Source organism: Crotalus tigris, unplaced genomic scaffold, assembly GCF_016545835.1.
Source record: "Crotalus tigris isolate CLP2741 ecotype Arizona unplaced genomic scaffold, ASM1654583v1 scf7180000024384.25900115:4084858, whole genome shotgun sequence".
Taxonomy (NCBI): Eukaryota; Metazoa; Chordata; class Lepidosauria; order Squamata; family Viperidae; genus Crotalus; species Crotalus tigris.
Window position 1 is genome coordinate 2697215 of NW_024100554.1, and position 17048 is coordinate 2714262.

The 17048-nt window shown below is 34.8% G+C and overlaps 1 protein-coding gene across 40 annotated transcripts in view; it reads left to right on the forward strand.

Annotated features, from left to right (window-relative positions):
- The window catches only part of RIMS2 (regulating synaptic membrane exocytosis 2), a 280764-nt gene that overhangs the window by 75875 nt on the left and 187841 nt on the right, over nt 1–17048 (forward strand). For 7 of the 40 annotated variants that reach the window (XM_039328849.1, XM_039328853.1, XM_039328844.1 and 4 more), the window contains exon 1: nt 8204–8785. The exons of 32 other annotated variants lie outside the window; for them this stretch is intronic. In XM_039328849.1, coding sequence (XP_039184783.1) covers nt 8667–8785 — 119 coding nt within the window. In that variant the 5' untranslated portion in view covers nt 8204–8666. Of the gene's footprint in view, nt 1–8203; nt 8786–15869; nt 16123–17048 lie in introns of those variants that run through there. One more of the 40 variants, XM_039328840.1, reaches the window with a different exon arrangement.

Here is a 17048-nt window from a genome sequence, read left to right on the forward strand (position 1 = left end):
TGATTCTCCTGGGTCTATTGATATGTCATTCTTGCTCGGGTAGGACTCTCCCAGCTATAGTTGGTATGCAACCTGTGGGTCCTCCTTGACTTATGGTTTCTGCTCGCAGAACAAATGACAGTCATGGCTAAGGACATTTATTTGTACAGATCCATCTTGTGCACCAATTGCACCCATTCCTGGACTGAGAAGCCTTGCTCGTGGTCACTCATACATTGGTCATTTCCTGGTTGATTACTGTAATCTGTTCTATGTAGTCTGCCCTTGAAGACCATGCAGAAATTACAACAGATCTAGAATATGGCAGCACAGTTTTGGGCACTTCATAGTTTATCCATATAATACCATTGCTGTGCGAGCTGTACTGCCTTCCAGTTTATTTTCAGATTCAATTCAAAGTGCTATAAATGTTATTTATGGAAATGACTCCCCTGAGGTTATCTGACCATCCCACTCGGTCAGATATAGAGGACACATTCCAGGTTCTTTCCTTAAATGTTGTCATTTAGTGGGACTTAAGATGCATATCTTCTCCATTGCTGCCCTGTGGAAAACCCTTCCTCCCGAGATCCAGTAGGATCTCATCTTCCTTGCCTTTTAGAAGGCCTTGATGAATTGTCTCTTCCCATAAGTAATGGGGTAGAATAGGTTTGATGCCCAGCATGATAATATGTGGCTATGTGAGAGAGTGCTGCCTTGGGGCACCATGAGTTTTTATTGACTTTTTATTTTATTTTACTTTATTTATCTGTATTTGGGATTTAATATTTTTAACGTTTTGTGAGCCATCCAGGCTTATGGTTACAATAGAGCCAGTTTGGTCTAATGGTTAGGCGTGAAAGCTGTCTGTCTGTCTGCAGGCCAGTCACTCTCTCTTAGCCCAAACCACCTCATAGGGTTATTGTTGTGGGGAAAATAAGAGGAGGAAGAAGAATTGTGTAGTCTTGCTGCCTTGACTTATTTATAGGCTGGAGGTGTTTGGTGCAGTGACAGAGAAGGTACCACCCTCACTCTTCTCAAGCCTATGGTTTTTAGTCTGTATTTAATTTTTGTAATTTTAATTCCTATATTTAAATTGTTTTTATATTTCTATTTTTATTACATTATAAGTCACCCAGAGTTGCTTTGGATAGCAATATGTGTGGCATGTAATAAATACATAGATAAAAATAAATAAATTACAATAATGGTGAAGTATAAATTAAAACATAAAAATAAACATGGGCAACAATACAAGTTTTAAAATAATAAATTCAGTGAAAACCACAAACCACATGAATACCATAAGAAAATCAACCATTAAAAGGCTTGCAAGATCCATCATCCTCTAACGTAAGGTCTGGGAACAGAGTTTTCAGAGTTCTTCTGAACACAGCCAAGGTGAGGCCATACATGTCATGGTGGGAATGGTGCTCCAGAGGGCAAGAGAAAGCACACTTCCTACATCTCATTATGTGACACTTCTTAATGGATGAGATTTGGAGCATACCGACTCTGCCTGATCATACAAGCCAGACAGAAGCCATAGAAGACCACATGGTCTTTTAAATAACCAGGCACCTATGAAGGGCTTTATATGTAATAAACAGCACCTTGAATTGTATCCAGGAGCCTACTGGTAAAAAGTGCAGCTCACAGAGCAAATGTGTTACATGAGCCTGTGATGAAGTACGCACCTAATTGTCTGCGTTACCACGTTCAGGACCAGTTGCAGCTTCTTACAGCCCCATGTAGACCGCATTGCAGGAGTCTATTGTTCTATGGTTGCTTTATTACTCATATTATGGACTATTTTTGAAGTATTTTATTTTGAAAGGTGATATATAAATGAATAAAATCAATAAAATAAATTGATTGTATTGTTGCGAATCCTGTACTAAGTATCTGATTTATCTTCTGAAGTGCAATCTGACTAGCATTGCGGTTTTCTGTGCATCCTAAAAATACAACAGCTGAGTCTCAAACTGTACTTAGAAACATTACTTAAATATTCAGTTTTAGTTTAACAATAGAGAGAAGTTAAATGTATATCAGTAGCTTTAGCAGCGATTAGTAACTTTTGTGGTGACAGGGAAACATTCAAAACAATGTATTGATGATGCATTTTATTTGTGAGTTGGGGAATACAGGTATAAAAGACAGGCAGTAGACTCACCTAATCTAAATAAAGAATTGTCCTTTCTACATCCTTGAAGGCATGTTTTGATGCATAAAAAACGCAAATATGGTAGTTTTCATTATTTTTGGTGTACTATTCCTCACTTTCCCATTTTCAAGCAAATGTTAGGGTGGTATCATAACTAAAGTGAGATATTTTGCAGAGCATATTAGAAAGTTTGGGGTAACTTTAATAAAATAATTAAACATTAAAATGTACATGTAGGCCTCACAACACATGATAATGTTTATTTCATCTTCTTCTCCAATATATTTTTTATATTTTCCCCGAACTTCTCAGTTTCCTTCATAACAATGAGGGCAATAGAAGAAGGGGACAACAGAGAATGAGGTGGCTGGATGGAGTCACTGAAGCAGTAGGTGTGAGCTTAAATGGACTCCAGAAGATAGTAGAGGACAGAAAGGCCTGGAGGAATGTTGTCCATGGGGTCGCGATGGGTCTGACATGACTTCACAGCTAACAACAACATAGCTAACATGCTGACCTAATAGGAAGAGAGAAATAATGAGAAGGTCACCCAGATGGATTTATCAAAAACATCCTAATATCTTGCTGTGTCTGCCTTTTTCTTTGTCTTTCTTTTGAAATGTAATAGGCCAAATATATATAAGCTGTGGTGCTGCTTATGTTAAAGACTGCTCAGCAAACAGCCAATGCCTTGCCAGAAGCTCAGTGTACATTGTATAGTATGCATGCTAATACATTTATGTTGTATCTTCAATGTGATGCGGTTGCTATACGTGACCCAGATTTTGGCTACAACAATAAGTAGCTTCACACAGTATAAATGGATTATCCATTGATTTTCTGTTTCATAAGCCAAGGCAGTAAGGAAAATGAGCATAGAACTTACTTAATATTATCAGTGAATAGTGTTGATTGTTAATCCTGTCATAATAAGATGCTGTAACATTTTAGATACTTATATGAAAATTGAATGTATTAGGCTGCTGTAGTCATTGGTTATTGGCAGATATAACAAGTCACGAATGAAGGCAAATATACGTATCCCAGGATAAATGAATGGTGGAGAATGGAAGGTTTTATATTCCTTGTAGTCATCTGGTTGTTAGTACTCTTTCTGAGAGTTGTTGAGGCCACTTGGAGGTTTATCTGTGCCCTCAGTGTCACCTGAAAAATGCAAATGGGTGTGGAACCTTCTTGGAACTGCTGAATTGTTGTAAAAAGGAGATAGGTGATGTCGTATCCCCCTTCTATTGAGAGAGGGCTTTCAATCAGTGTAGATGGATTTTTTAATCCCTTTTTCAAACCAGAATGTGAGAGAAATTTTGGTGAGAGAGAAGTTCCCGGAGGATGGGCTCCAGCATGAGTCTGAAAGCTTGATAGACTAAACCTCTGGTCCTGGTAATCAACCCAGATTTGATCCTTCAAGATGTAAGAAGTGAATCTGAGTGAGCTGTTCCTTCCTTTCTCATAGGCAGTGGTTACCTAGACCTCTAAGTTCATATTTTTGTAATCATAGTTTCAGACATCATAGTAAATTATCAAAAGTCTTCACTGTAGCTGAACTTGAAGACAATAATGAAGAAAGAATGCTGAAACTCACTGTGTATTCATTAGTTCAGAGTTTCCCAACCTTTCCAGATTGGTGGCCCAGAGAGAAAGGGAGGAGCAGGGAAATGTACATGCACATGTGTGCGAACACACACATGTGCCTATGTAAAACTGGCATTTGCACAGCAGTGGAGCTAGCGCCTGTGTGCATGAACAAACAAGCCACCCCTACCCACGGGGGTGTTGGAGGTGGCACTGGTGCCCGCGTGCATGCACAAATGGGCCACTAGTGCTCGCGTGCATGAGCAAACAGGCCACTAACGCGCATGTGCAAACAAGCGGATAGCACCCACATGCAAGCACAAATGCACTACTATGCTGGCATTGCTAGCGCCCCTCACATGCACAAATGGGGCTTCTAGCCCATGTGACAGCATTAGCATGAGTGGGGAGGGTGCGTGTACATGTGCACTCACTCGCCAGCCATTCCCGCAGCCTGGGGGCCCACAGGTTGGGGACCCCTACATTAGTTCATTGCTCACTCAGCGCCAACAAATTTGTTAAGTGGGAACAAGCCAGTGGAATCTTCTGCATGGCAACTGCAACTTGCTTGTCTGTAGCAATTACTTTTCTTTCTGTGGACAGTCTCTGAGGGCATAATGTCCTCCCCCTCCATCCTGCTATGCTGCCCCCGATGACTTCCCATCCATTCATTGCTGGACAGTAGGATTAAAAAACACCACAGTTTTACTATGCTTCCTGTCACTTGGACTAGAATAGATAATTGAGAGAATTCTGGCCAAGTTCATCTATTTTTTCAAAAAGCTCTCTGTCATTGATGACCAACGAAAAAGCTAAAAACAGAAAACAAAAGTTAAACCTTTTATTGGTACACCTAAAGACTGATGAAACAAAAGGGGGAAAAAGGCAACAGTTTGCCATTCCAGTAGTCTACAAGTAAAACAAAGGAAAAAAAGGCCCAGCAGTTCATCAGTTCATCATGTTTAGCTTATTCAGAAGAGGACAGGTCCCCAGCAGCCCAGGATGAAATGGCCTTGGAGGGCAGCACCCTATGAATGTAGATGAGAAGGCATATACAGTACACAGTTGCCAATTGGAGGCATTTACATACTACAAAATAAAGCATAGCAGGTGAACCACGTAGCACTATTTGTTTTGGCAGAAGTTGGGAAAGATCTCTTTCGACTCAAAGCAAGAAAAGATGGGGAAAGTATACCTTTGTGATGGGGTAGGATAATTGAACACTTTGTGTGCTATGTGTTTCTATTCTCAAGAAATAGCTAGTGGCCTGTCTTTGTACTGGCGCAAGGAGGATATGTGGATGAGCCCAATATCTGATAATTTTGTCAGATAAAACTCACTACGGCTATACACATTTCAAAAATGATTTGGAAAAAATGTTTGAACACTATGTAAGCATAGATTGCAAAATTCTGAAAAAAAATCAGGCTGTTTTAATGAATATCAGAGAAGTGTTGTGGTCACAGATGATTTGAAGTGATTCTTCTGAATAATTTTGAAGTATACACATTCCTATATAAGATTTTTTCTTCCCAAAGATGGTATCTGTAACCATCATTTTTTTTCATTCTAGGAAGCAATGATTTGGGATCTGCAATAATTTATTTGAAATATTATGATTGGAGCTGCAGTAGATTCTCTCTGAAATTATAGCTGTTATGCTACATTGTTAGTATAAAATGTACTATGTAACTAAAAATTTTGGGAATGTTTATATAAATACTTTAGCATTTTATTGATTCTTATATAGTTTCTTTTGGTGATATTTTAGTAGATGCCATTGCTGTGGAATCCCTTAGATAGCCAGGACCCTAAACAAAAAGGTTACTCCTTTCCTTCAAGTTCAAAGGGAATAGATTTTCATTAGACCATTGTAGATAGAAAGCCAAGAAAGTAAAAATTCTCTCCTCAAGGTGCTGTATAAACACAACTTAAAAAAGAAGGAAAAAAATGCTTTATATTAGGTAAGCCCAGTCACAGAAAACTTGCTTCTTTGATATGCTGAAGCAAAATCATGCCACTTAACTTCTCCTCTCCTATAATGTACTAATTTTGGCTCAGATTTCCCTTTGAGTGCCAGGCATCTTTAGCCTTATCATAATCCTGTTGATGCTTTCTGATATTTCACTCCTCAGTTTTCTTCCTGGTCTGCTGCCGCCATGCTGCTGTCCCACTATTAATTACTTTTGCCTTGCTCAGCATTCATGATGGCACTTCTGCAATGCTTATTCCCTTTGTTAGAATAGTCCTGCTATGATGCCTGACCCTGGGCTTCGTGTTCTGGAGTAAATAAACATTGCAGATAAAAACACTGATTGTTGGCTATATTCCTATTTGGAAGAGCTGCAGCAGGCAGGCAAGCAGGGAGCAATACTTCTAAATAGGAGCAGAAGTTGACTCACCACTCAGGTCAGTTTGCTACGATAATATATTATTTGAAAGCACTGTAATCCTGGGTGGTTTGTTTTAGAAAGCTCGCAGCCTGTGGAGCTGACTCAGCCGATTTTGTTGGGGTTGGGTGAAGGGTTTTATGCCCTTCACCTCAAGCAAGTGAGCCCTTGATACTAACTCCAGTAGTGTTCTGACTTTCAATCACTAAATAGAAGTAGTTTGAGCAAGAATGTAACTTTATATTAACCAATTTGCTTATCTGGCTTAGTATTATTCAGGATCTTGGATTAGTTCTTCACCTTTGTTGTTGCCTAATTTTTTTCACTAGAACATTTCCTTCCAAGTCTGGTGACAATCATTTGATAGGACTAGCAAACTTGTTTACATATAAAATTTATGGACAAAAGCGTTAATGTGATTGCTTTTGTTATCTATTGTCATAATTTTCCATATAGTATATTAAACTGCAATTGTGTTGATACATTCATACATCATGGAAACTAATAGTATGCAAAAAAGCATGCATTATAGAAAATTTGCATATATTCCGAAATTTTCATATAAATATTTGGACTTCAGTCAGAAAATCATGCAAATTTATTTATTTATTTATTTATGAGACTTATATACCGCTTTAAGTGCAAGTACTCTCTAAGCGGTGTACACCAGTAAGCAATGTATATATATTTTTACATTGCCCCCAACAATCTGGGTCCTCATTTTACCTACCTCGGAAGGATGGAAGGCTGAGTCAACCTTGAGCCGGTGAGATTTGAATGGTACCTATACTTAAAAATGTAAAAAAAAATGTTATAGGAAGTAAAACAAATAGGCCAATCTTTCCTATTCTTCTTAGCTATTCTTCAGTATAAGAGCAAAAAAAAAAAAAAAAAAAAAAAAAAAACCCTAACATACAATCATATTGTAGGAGCACCAGGAGGCAGCAAAGTGGTATATAGAACACTAGCTGTAGTTAGCGGTCCTTTGGATCATTACATTCATACACAGTAATGAACCCCAGTGAATTTAATGGAACTTATTCTGAGTAGATGTATATAGTATTATATGATTAAAATCGTAAACAAATTTGTTAAATTCTATGTTGCGTTGGAATAACTCTGTAAATTTATTGCATGTAGGTCAATCTAAGAACAACAATAATACTTACCTTCAGGTGTCAAATATAAAACTTATGATTTCCAATGGTCACACTAGTTTCCTCATTCCATTTTCCTTAGCTCTTGGAATCATTTTCAGTGCACAGATTGTAATGGTGTTCCTGATTGTAAATGGATGGTATATATTAAATATTCCAAACTATAATGTGCTAATAGGTATTCTTCCCTTTACAGGTGATAGTATATACAATCTTGTATTCTTGCACTGTAATTTGATCCAGTAGGACACAGCCATGGATAACAGTAGCATGATATTTATCTGTTCAAGTGAAATTGTTTGTTATACAATCTAGCTGTATTTCGGGGGGGGGGGGTTTCCTCTCCTACCTAGCCACTGTCTTGTTGGTTGACTCATGGAGTGCTAAGTTTCAGTCATATGCTTTTTAATATGTCAAGACTCTTTTCTTGGTTTAATTTTCTTCTTCTGTTACTGAATAGAATGCAGCAAATTTCAAAAGGCTGCTGCAGGTTTCCTGCTTTTGGATCACTCAGGGAAATTGCTATGAGAGATTTTGCAAATTTGGGTAAAAAATAATTGTCTTAGTGCCATGAGTACAAGATGTGCAGTAAGTAATGCAACATAATCCAATATCGGCTGTATATTCTTTAGCTGTACATAGAAAATAAATTAAACTGGCAAAGGACAGAATTACCTTTATCACAGAATAACCATTATCACATGCAGATAACGATGCAGCTTTTCAAAAAAATGGAAGCAATGAATTTATTCCAGTAGCCTCCTCACTTCATAGGATCATTTAGATCTCTTACTATTTTTAGAAGGGTCCTTCAGCTTGTGCTTCTGCCTTCAAGCTCTAAAACGAAAAGGGACCTATGTATTCTGTCATTGGTGCTAGTCATTTTTTTTTTTTCAGAGCAGGAAGGGTGGAGGAGAAGCTGCAGAAGATGATCCCTCCTCCTCTTAGGCAGTAGTAACTGTGTGGATCCTCATCCTTGTTTTTATTACTTCTGAGATTTTATTGCTGGCAGCCAGATGTGCTGAAACTCCTGAGGGCAGCATTTATTCCGTGTGTGTTTTTAAGAGGCATCGAGAAATATGAGGAGACTACATGAATGCAGTTCAGCTTCACACTTCAGCTGGGAATGCCCAGAAAAATTGCTGCTGTTCAGAATTCCTGCTCTAGTGATGAGAAATCAGTGTGGGTCTTACATTTTTTTACGACTGAATTAGAAGAATGACATTACAACCAATTCTCCATCCCTGCTCATTTAGCTACAATTTTTATCGAGATCAGGAGAAATATGGAACTTGATTGTCGTATCTGCATTTGATGGTGACTGCAAAACAGATGACTTTTTGCACAGGTGGTAAGAAGGAATAGCAGGGAAGAAGGAAAAAAATGCAATTTGAGACATTGCGACAGGTCTGCAATTCAGTGTTATCACATTTTCATGGGGTTTTCTCATCTCCAAATATTTTACAAAATGATCTTTTTGCACAAACGCTGGATAATGCTAGGTAAGTAATAATAGAGCCTTTCCCCTTCAGCATTGGAACGGTGGTAACAGCAGTTGTTTGTGTGTGTGTGTGTTTGTGTGTGTGTGTGTGTGTGTGTCTGTGTCTGTGTCTGTGTGTTTCTGTTTGTTGTCTGCTTTTCAGTGAGCAATTACATAAACAGATCGTGATATATAAAGATGCTTGACATTCTAATGAATCCATCATTGGTCATCTGTTGCTTTAGTTAATATATTTAAATTTATTAGGCTAAAATAATAGGACTGCATTACTGCATTAAAACATGCAGCTAACGTGGATATCTTTACAAGTATTTTAAATAGCTTAATTAGCAGCAAGTACAGATTTCATTCAGATACGAAATACTCAAAGAATGTTAAGCAAAATAATTGCTCATTTCAAAATGTTGCTATCATTAACAATACGCTCTAGGTGTAAATTACCAATACTGCTTGCTATTTGCAAAATGTGTAAAATGTGTGAGTGTCAGTGGGGAAGAAAGATTTTCTGTTTAGCACTTTCAAAAATATTTCTTAAGTGAACACAGGAACAATTAAACCATCACTTTGCAGTAGGTCATCCAGTTTTAATCACTGTTTCATTATGGGTTGTGATTGCTTTTTAATGAAATGATAGAAAAAAGAGCATACAGTGCTTATACAGTGAATGTTGTTAATTTATTCAAGCATTTAAATGTATTTAAATCTACCTTGTGTCTTATCTTAATTTTTACCTTTTGAAACACCATTATGTAGCAATATAAATCTATCTCCATATTTAGGATTCTATAATCCTACCAGTTTAAAAAAATGAAATAAAAATTATTACAAAACATAGCATATACTCCCAAATGCATATCCCAAGGCCTTCAGATTACAGCAGTTACTCTTTTCAGCCATGTAAAATCTGTTCTAGTCTCTTCATTTTTATTGTTACAGTTCCTACTCTTCAGACTACATGCTTATTTTTTGTGAAAACATCCCTCTTCTCTGTATGCTTTTTAAATCTTGTATGAAAGATAGCTATATACATTTTCCAATTAACTTGTTAATGAGAGAAGCCTTGAGCTTAATATAATCATTTTAGGTTTAGGAGTATTTCGCTTCTTTAAAGGATCCTAAGCCTTTTTCAGTATCTGAATGTATATGCTGGGAAGCATTTAAATAGGGCATCAGTAGAATTATAGAAAGGTCCAGTCCTGTCTATTTTTGTAATTAAATGTACACAAAAGTATAAATTGCAAATTGTTTAAAGGCTTCTATACTTTTCACAAGGAACTGTATAGTTCAGTTTTCTTATTAGCTATAACATACAGGGGAACAATTATTTATTGCACATTTGTGGTTAAGTCAAGAATTAATCTAACCAATGTGCATTTATTTGTTATTCTTTTCATGATATTATAAAAGTAACTATATAGTTTTTTTAACTAAATAATTTGTATTATTAGAGGATTTAGACCATAGTCTTGTATATGCTAATGTAGGAGTAAGTCCCATTGAGATTTTATTTGAAATAAAGCTGTATATGATCTTTCAAACTTAATTGATGTCTGGTTTCACTATTAAAAGAATGCTTAGACTAATAACAGGAATGACACCTCTTTTAAATAAATCATATTTTACATTTCTTTTGAAGAAGAGAAATAAAAAAATAAATAAATTAGCCAAGCAGGAAATGTTCCTTGATTATTAGCAGCTAAAATCAACTGTAAAGAGATGCTGAAAGCTAATTTGGGAAACAATATGTTAAAGCTAATATTTAACAGTAACATGATTTTGTACAATCCTAATAATATAGGACTTCTATTTTCTGGATATTGAGAAGTTGTTGACCTGACATTCTTTGCACATTAACAATAGCATCAGTTATCACCACTCACACTCAGAAAGCTTATTAAGTGTTTTTTCTTTTATTAGCTATAAACAGCTTCCTGCTTATATCATAATCCCTTTGCTTATACTAACAACACCGCAATGCCACTGCATTTAATGTTACTGTACTCTGGCCTATAGGCATGTGATACTGTGGAATTCTATGCTCTCCTAAACATGAGTGATTTTCCTACAATTCCTAACTCCACTGTGCTGAAGCTGCATATTTTTCTGCACAAGCCCAGGGCTGTTACAGTAAATCATTGCCAATATGCATCCAGTGTGAACATTTATTTCAGTGTTTATATTTTATTCACCAAAATAACTTTTTAACTAAAATCTGTTTTTGGTTTATTGTTTTGTTCTGTGTTCTGCTCCACAGAACAATTCTTGTCACTTTTATATTACAATTGAAATACCGTATTGTAATTATAGGAAAAATTTATATCTATCCTAATACTGTATTGTAATTATAGGAAAAATTTTATCTATCCTAAAATATGCTTCTAATTAAATACCTGATAGCACATCATCAATCAATCAATGACTTTATCTTAATCATGTTAAAGTAAGGGTAGATTCTTTTTCAGTCTATCTAAAAGCAGTTTAAAATTTATTCAGCAATATATTTGAAATAAATCACTTTATTTTCTAAGTGTGGCTGCTTTTTCAAAGTTTAATATACTAATATTGGTTTATCAGAGGCTTAATTTTAAAACAAAGTCTTTTAACTGTAGTGGAGTTTAGAATTGCTCTGGGCAAATTTCATTGAGCCATATAATTGAATATAGCACTGTTTTGTGTGTATGTATTTAAAGGACAGAACAATACAGTTCCTTGGAATTTACCTTTGTTTTAACTATTTGGGATCAAAAGAGAAAATGTATTGTCAAGAACTATTTTTACCTGTTTTTAATTGCTGCTAATAATAAAGAAAATGTTAATTTTGTATCTTGACTATGGAGGGACACCTGAAAATTGATTTCTGAATGTAGATAATTGTTCATGGTTGAGACATAAAAGAGCTGAAATTTTGTAATTGACCAAGTCTTTCTTTTGCAAAAAAAGCATGATTTTCTTTGAAATAAATGTCATAGTAGTTACGGTATAAATGTTAATCATCTGTCTTTGGCCCAGCTCCATTTTTGCCTATAATCATTATTATTTTTAGATTCCTAAAACAGTATATAGTAACTGGTAATATTAGTACCAATATTTTAGCAACTATAGATTAATGAACAGTATTTCACTTGCTGTTTTTGAAAAATTATATAGCTCTCTAGCTACAACTCTGTTTTCTTAATTGGTGTATTTACATTTCATGAAACCTGATTTAAATATTTTTTGCAGCTGTGGCACATAATATTAAATAATTTCTTTGCAGTGTAACTATTGTAGCAAATATAAATGATAACAAACGTATTTAACATAGTGCCCCAAATTTTAGCATGAAATTGTATCCAAAATGCCTTTCTTCACTCTAACAACGTAACTAGAAGTCTTATACTTTTGCAAGTGTCACCAATCTGGTAACCTTTTTATTTAATTTGTTTGCAGATATGCATACCATAGTTTTTTAGTAAATGCTTGAAATGTGTCTTAAAATATTCTTAAAATTCTACTAAAATGAATTATTTTAGCAATTTGTGGTGGTGTTTTTTCCATTTCCATTTAAAAATACACAGTGCTAATAATTTTTTCTTGAAATTTCCTAAACTGGAAAAGAATGCTGCAATACAAACCAACTTGTACAGTTTTTGTATGCAATGCGTCCTCAAATAAAATAGGAGTCATTAGGAAACATTGAATCAAATATATGTATGCCTCAAGTTATGATGACAATTAGGACTGGGATTGCTGTTCCTAAGCAATAGGGTCATAACATGTGATGTCATATGTCTGCATCATTTAGTGATGGCAATCCCAACAGGCAGAAAAACATGGGAGTCTCAGGTAAGGCATGTCTGGATGCTGCAGAAGTGGGAGTTGGGAAGCCCTGGGAGATCTGATATAGGCCATGCATGAGTTGAGGGAGGCCAGGGGAGGAAGGGTGTAGTGCTACATAAGTTGAATGCAGGAAGGTTGTGGTGTCTAGGGTGCAGTACAGTGTGAGCGAAAGTAGACTATGGGGTGGAAGGTACAGTGCAGCAGAAGTGCAGGAAAGCCAAGGGAGGGAGAGCACAATGCAAGCCTGGGAAAACCGGGGGAACATACAGGAGTAACTTGTGACTTTCCCTGTTGGCTTTTTCATTGAAGCCAGTGGAGGAGGTTGCAAATGGCAATCACATGATTACAATTCCCTGCAAAGTTGTAATCTTGAACTTGGCATTCAAGTGCCTGGATTGTGATCATGTATCCACAGGGGTGCAGTGATGGCCAAAATTCAAAGGTCAGTTGCACATCCATTTTTTCAGTGCCCCTGTACTAATGGCAAAAATATGTAGTAGAAGTATGAACAGAATTGATTCCAAATCTATCTTTCTTTTACTCATAAATAATCAAATCTGATTATAATATTGCAGATTGTACTAATGGATCAGACATGTTTAGAGCAGATTCAACCACTTGCAGATCTATGGCAAAGAAGTGAGATTGGAGTCATTGAAATATATAGCGGTACTCTCAAGCCAGGACAAAAGTCAGGCAGGGGAGATGAAGAAACTCAGAGATAATCCAAAGACATAGTGAATAATTGTATTGGATAATAGTCAAGTGGTAAAACTCAGATATAAGCCAAGATGGGTGAAAACAGAAATTTGACAGATCTGATAGAGTAAAACTTCAATTGTAGAAGTATGATAAAAGTAAGTTGTTGAAGTAATATATTATATAGATAAATTAGAATAACACTGTATGAATAAATACTTTAAAATAATGGAAATTACTTTGGTATATTCTACTCAAATGATTGATCAGGAGTTGTATAAACATTGTTTTAATGTTTGCAAACAACCTACATTAATACAAAGTACACTGCATTCAAATTAGTCCAGATAATTTTGAAGTAATATTGATTCCATATATCTTTCTAGTTTATTTTGGAACTTGGTATAAGTTGTCTCAATATAATAACTTAAACAGAGCTTTATTTAATTTTACTAATACATATACATGTTCAGATATCAGTATCAATCCAATTATTAATATGGTAGTTCTCTGATTCTTAATATAACTTTCCAGATCAGAATCCATTCGTAGGAACTGTTGTCTGGTTGAAAGCCTAGTATTCTTTTGTAGGTTTGTTGTAGTCATGCTGATTTTATTTTATGTTATTCTAAATAATCAAAACCAAGAATAAATATGATAAGATAAAATCTAGGACACATTGGGTTTTTTTCCTGATTTCTTTTCCCTGCAGTTGCCAACTAGATTCAAGCCATTTTCTAACTTGATTATTATTTTGTTGTTGTTAGCTTTTGCTGTCACACCAAATTCTGCTGACAGAAAGACAGATGGACAGAGCCCCAAATCCATTTACATAATTTCTTTCTGAAGGTCCATTGGTCTGGAAAAAAATAAAAAGGAGTAGAGAGCAGGTTTGAACTATTACAGTCTGTCAGCAGGATAACTTTCCTAACACAGAACAAAACAAGACCTTATTTTGTACAGCAGAAGTCAACAAAAGAAAATTGGGCCACATCTGGTTTTAAGATTTTATTCATTATTTGACCCATAGCCTAAATTGGGCCATTATGATAAACCATTTGGCGTATCATTTAAACAATGTCATAATAAGTCCAAGAATGAAAATGAGAAGTTTTCTTAAATATTTTAGAGAATTAGTTTGGGGATAATCATTAGAATATGAAATAACAGAACAGGTAATTAAACCAAGTGAATGTCTGCTCAGTTAGGAATTCAAATTAAATCTGCTTGAACACATCCAATAAAAGAAAGTTGACTATCTCTGGGAGTATAGTAATTAGTTCTACTGCTGAACTGCTCTTATGGAACATATTTTTTTCTAAGATATTCAATAGGAATATGTTGGTGGAAACTGCTAGATAGAATTTAGTATGTGAGCCTAGGTAAACTTGAATTGGATGAGCAATTTTAATTTTGTTTCATACATTTTAGTCAAAAGAATTTCATGTTCCGTCAGAAATCTCTCAAATTAATTTTCAAGTACATTTTTCAGGTTAGTAAATACGGATAAATAAATATTTAGCATTATTTGGAATAAAAGTTTAAAAAAACGTATAATAAAAAGAAACTGACTGTGGTGTTCCCAGTTGGTTTAGGCTATTGAGTCCCATACAAAAAAATCTTGATATAATCTTAGAAAATTTGCACATTGACAAAATTTCCATTAGTCAATTGCAAAATGCCATAATGCTTGGATACATATACTGTAAATACTACAGTATGACATTATGACATCCTAGGTTCTTGGGACGAACTTGAGACTAACATCAACTGTGACTTCACATTGTTGTGAACAGATAATAATTTATTAAATTTGTATGACAGCTTTTGAAAGAACCTCACTGATTCTTGATGGTTCAGAACAATCAAAAAAATTACAGTAAAATCAATATAATATAAAAAATAAAAGACAGCAAGTGCAATGAAATTAGCAATATCACTCTCCCTCGCCAAAGACTTGGGCTAGGAGCCAGGTTTTTATGCTAAACAAAAGCAGAGTGGGGTCCATCTGAATCTTGTTCCAGATAGCAGGTGCTGTTGCAGAAAAGGTGTGCTTCTGGGCTCTTGAGAACTGATGTCTCATAAAAAAAACCCAGAGTACACCAACTCTGCAGGATTGAATCAGCTGGAAAGATGTTATGTGAGACAGATGATTCTGGGAACTAGAACGGTCACCCAACCATCAGGGAAATCTAGGAGTTTAAGTTCAGATAAATCAATTTTAGGGATTTTGAAAACATTTTCATGGAAACTGCTGATGTTTTCATTTTCCAGTAACATTATACTTAAGATATTTTTTACAAGTACATGTTTAAAAGAATATAAACTTTTAAACTCGGAATGGTATTTTTCCTTTATTCTTTTAATAAATAATGTAGTTTAAAAAAATAAAAATAAAAAACATGCTTTAAATAGTTCAAAAATGTCTGGTGATGTGCATTTTGCAGAAAACAATACTGTAACAAATCATTAATCAACTAAGTACTATAATCCTCCTTATCGGGTAATACTTACTTGACCTCCAGCTATATACAGCACATCACAACAGTATTAAACTGTAGCTCTTACCTCATGTTCTTTGTAACTTTTCTTCTAGATCACAATTCAGATTAGAGACTAGCTATTTTAAATACCTGTTTTCTTCAAATATTCATTAATTTGTATTTAAGGTGGGGAACCTATATGAAAAGACTATTTTGGGCTTCTAAAACAAATGAAATTGTATATGGTATCCTCAAATCTCTCAGGATTTAGTGAAGCTATAGGATGCCCAGAAATTGATACTCCTGATTTCCCAGATGTGCAGTGGCTGAACAACAGGTAAAGAAAGACCTTTGTATATTACTATGAAACTAATAAAGTCTTGTATAATCAGAGAAGAATTTTGAAGGAAGCAATATGTTAAAAAGAAATGTAAGCCTAACTTTTTTATATTTTAGCAAGTATATTCTCTGAATTCATGATTTTAAAGAGTGTTGCTGTGACCTGTTTGTTATCGACCTTACAGTCGGAATTTTGAAATACAATTGATATTTGGCTAATAGAAACAGCATACTGTACTTAAAATATGATTTGCTTTCCTTCTATTGTACTTAATAAAATGCTAAGAAAAGGATACCTAGTAGAATACTCTATTTTCTAAGAAACAATTAAAATGGATTCAAACTTATATGCTTAGAGTATAAGTCTTATGATATTACAAATGATATCTGAAATTTCAGTGCGTCTGTTTGAAATGTAGCTAAGTTGGTATTCAATTCCCTTTTCTGAGCTCATTTTATCAATTAGTATATTCCATTACAAAATCTTTTTATATAATGAGAAGTTGATAATTTAGATGAGATCCTTGTAATATTTTTTTCTTTGAAACAAAGTACCTTATTATCCTAGGTTGCATTTTGAAAACAGGCTGACATGATGTAAATAATAATAATATCATATTTTTGTAAAATATAGTTTACAAAAATTTCAAGAGATTAATGAGATGGATTACATTTAATAGAGATCACTGTATAGTTCCAGTGTGATTTTAATTAGATTTAAATGTAGTACGTTTTAAGGACTAAAGTTTTCATGCTTTTGTGGTTGGTCATTATCATTAATTTCATGCACATCAGCTTCTTAGTTCCAGTTTATTTTTTTGACAGGTAATGTGAAAATACTTGACATTTATATTAGTTAGCAGATTTATGCTTTGAATTCTTTTTTTCTTTCACAAAATGAGTAAAAAACAGTAATTAAGTATA